This window comes from Bos javanicus, chromosome 11, assembly GCF_032452875.1.
Source record: "Bos javanicus breed banteng chromosome 11, ARS-OSU_banteng_1.0, whole genome shotgun sequence".
NCBI lineage: Eukaryota > Metazoa > Chordata > Mammalia > Artiodactyla > Bovidae > Bos > Bos javanicus.
This window is the reverse complement of record NC_083878.1, coordinates 65,408,183-65,411,681: the sequence shown is the minus strand read 5'-3', so window position 1 is coordinate 65,411,681 and position 3,499 is coordinate 65,408,183. Positions and strand designations below refer to the sequence as shown.

Genomic DNA, 3,499 nt, shown 5'->3' with positions numbered 1-3,499 from the left:
GAAAAAGGCAAAACTATAGTGAACACACTGGTCATAGAAAACAGCCTCTTCCAACAACACAGGAGAGGACTCTACACATGGACATCACCAGATGGTCAATACCAAACTCAGATTGATTATATATTCTTTGCAGCCAAAGATGGAGAAGCTCTATATAGTCAGCACAAACAAGACTGGGAGCTGACTGTGGCTCAGATCATGAACTCCTTATTGCCAAATTCAGACTTAAATTGAGGAAAGGAGGGAAAACCACTGGACCATTCAGGTATGACATAAATCAAACCCTTTACAATTATACAAGGGAAGTGACAAATAGATTCAAGGGATTAGATCTGATAGACAGAATGCCTGAAGAACTATGGACTGAGGTTTGTGACATTGTACAGGAAGCAGTGATCAAGACCATCCCCTAGAAAAAGAAATGCAAAAAGGCAAAATGGTTGTCTGAGGAGGCCTTACAAATAGCTGAGGAAAGAAGAGAAGCTAAAGGCAAAGGAAAAAAGGAAAGATATACCCATTTGAATGCACAGTTCCAAAGAGGAGCAAAGAGAGATAAGAAAGCCTTCCTCAGTGATCAATGCAAAGAAATAGAGGAAAACAATAGAATGGGAAAGACTATGTATTTCTTCAAGAAAATTAGAGATACCAAGGGAATATTTCATACAAAGATAAGCACAATAAAGGACAGAAGTGGTATGGAAGAAGCATAATAGTAACATAAGCAGAAGATATTGAGAAGAGGTGGCAAGAATACACAGAAGAACTATACAAAAAAGGTCTTCATGACCCAGATAACCACAATGGTGTGATCACTCACCTAAAGCCATACATCCTGGAATGCAAAGTCAAGTGGACCTTAGGAAACATCACTACAAACAAAGTTAGTGGAGTGCACTCAATACGCCAGCAAATTTGGAAAATTCAGCAGTGGCCACAGGACTGGAAAAGGTCATTTTTCATTCCAATTCCAAAGAAAGGCACTGCCAAAAAATGTTCAAACTACTGCACAATTGCCCTCATCTCACACACTAGCAAAGTAATGCAGAGCTGCCACAGGCAAAAAACAGTCTTGCATTTATGCATGCAAGGTCACTTCGGTCGTGGCCACCTCTTTGCAACCCTGTAGACTGTGGCCTGTCAGGCTTCTCTATCAGAGAGGGAGTCCTCAAGGCAAGAGCTGGCCAATATTGGTTGCCATACCCTTCTAGAACACTGTATTTCCTGCTGCTCTAGCCACCAACCCCCATGAGAACCCCTGGAACCTAAGCAACTGTATCACCTCCACACCTGGCCCTCACAGGGGCAAACTCAAGCCCTCCAGGGCAGCCTCAGGAGCTAAACTCCAGAGGATGACCCACACATAGAGGTGGAAATAAAACCACACTTGAAACCCAGGAGCAGTGTAGCTAAGGAAGAAGACCCCAAATCTTCCCACCAGCTGTACAAGCTGCAGATTAAGTCCACATGATTAACCAGGCAGACTCTGTGTCTATAGAATATATAAAAGGCCATTGAGAGCTCCCCCAAAAGAAAATACACTAGTTCTGATAGCTGTGGACATTGGAGGCAAGAACACACAGGAGTAGGACCAGATTAGAATCTGAGCTGCCCCCACAGCAGATCCAGAGATCAGCACAGTGTTGGAGGGCATCCTAGGGAGGTGAGGTGGACTGTGACTCCCAGCAAGGGAAAGGATGCTGACAGTAGAGACTCAAGAAAAACATTTATTATTCTTATTTTTTGACTTGTTCTGTAGATTCTTTTTTTTTTTTTTTTGAAAGGAATTTCCTTTGACTTTATGGTGTTTTTGTAACCCTTGCAAATATATGCAGTGCTATATTGATATCTATGATTATTGAGTGGGAAAAAAAACATGCACATAAGTCACATATGTCCCAAAGCTCAAACTATTACATGTAAATCTGGAAATACAGAATAAAATCATAACAGACTGATAAAAGTGGAGAGGGAAACACACACAAAAACTTAGCCATGATCAAGACTGAATTTTTCTAATGAGAAGCTTCATCTGTAGTTTTAAAACCACCAGACTTCTGCACTCAGAGGAAACAGTCAGCCTTTGAGGTAATTGGAGAGGGAGTTTTTCTGTTGTTCATAATCTGCAAATGCAGAAGCAATAAGTTCTGACTGGAAAGAGAGAGGCCTGGGATTCTCGTTCATGGAGAAAGTATCTGAAAACCTCCCAAGGTCAAGACCTCTTCGTTTAAAATATGCCTGAAGAGTTCTAAAAAACAGATCTCGGTTTCTAGGAATGTTGAGGGGCTTCCATTTTTCTTCATTTCTCAGCATGACTCCTTGCACAAACCCAGGTAGCACCAGGGCACCAGCCAGCAGCAGGAATGCTTTGGGCATGGTGGAAGGAAGCTGAGTGAAAGGAAGGATCAATGTAGATTCTTTTGGATTTTTTTCTTTTTCCTTTTTTTGCCCCTCTGTTGGTAGTTGTTGATTTTATTGGCACTAAGAAATCCAATTAAGCTATTGAGCTGTTTTTGTTTTTTTTTCTCAGTCCCATTTTGTATGTTGTCATAGATCTCTGCCTCTACATTGGGCTTTTGCAATTCTGTGGAGTTTTCCTCCTTTCTTTTTTTCTTTTCACTTTTTTAAATTTTACTTTTTAAAACCTATTATTATTTTTTCTACATTTATGTTTTTGTTTGCCTTTCCTACTATTCCTTTCCCCTTGCAGTTAATCTTTAATGTATTTAAATCTTCTTCATCTACCTCTATTTAACTTTGAATATTTGTTCTTTCTTTCTTTTATTTCTTTCCTGTCCTCTCAACATATTTGTTAGTTTTACTTTCATTGCTTTATTCCCTAATTGGCACCTTGATCAGAAAATTACTAAAGCTAATCAGTGAATTTAGCAAAGTTGCAGGATACAAAATCAATACACAGAAATCACTTGCATTTCTATATACTAACAATGAAAAAATCAGAAAGAGAAATTAAGGAATCAATCCCATTCAACATCACAACAAAAGGAGTTAAATATCTAGGAATAAACTTACCTAAGGAGACGAAAGAACTGTACACAGAAAATTATAAGAAACTAATGAAGAAATCAAAGATGACATAAACAGATGGAGATATATTCCATGTTCCTGGGTAGGAAGAATCAATATTGTGAAAATGACTATACTACCAAATGCAATCTACAGATTTAATGTGATCCCTATCAAATTACCAATGACATTTTTCACAGAACCAGAACAAAAAATTTCACAATTCATATGGAAACACAAAAGACCCCGAATAATCAAAGCAGTCTTGAGAAAGAAGAATGGAACTGGAGGAATCAACCTTGCTGACCTGAGATTATACTACAAAGCTACAGTTATCAAGAGAGTATGGTGCTGGCACAAAAACAGAAATATAAACCAGTGGAATAAGATAGAAAGCCCAGAAATAAACCCATGCACCTATGGGTACCTTGTTTTTTGACAAAGGAGGCAAGAATATGCAATGGGACAAACATAG

General features: G+C 38.9%; 1 protein-coding gene across 1 annotated transcript; it reads right to left on the bottom strand.

Annotated features, from left to right (window-relative positions):
* Nucleotides 1–1,839: 1,839 nt before the first annotated feature.
* Nucleotides 1,840–2,740, bottom strand: LOC133256539 (uncharacterized protein C2orf66-like). The gene has a single exon (XM_061431341.1). The coding sequence runs from the start codon at nt 2,371–2,373 to the stop codon at nt 2,074–2,076; it is 300 nt and encodes a 99-aa protein (XP_061287325.1). The 5' UTR covers nt 2,374–2,740; the 3' UTR covers nt 1,840–2,073.
* Nucleotides 2,741–3,499: the final 759 nt, after the last annotated feature.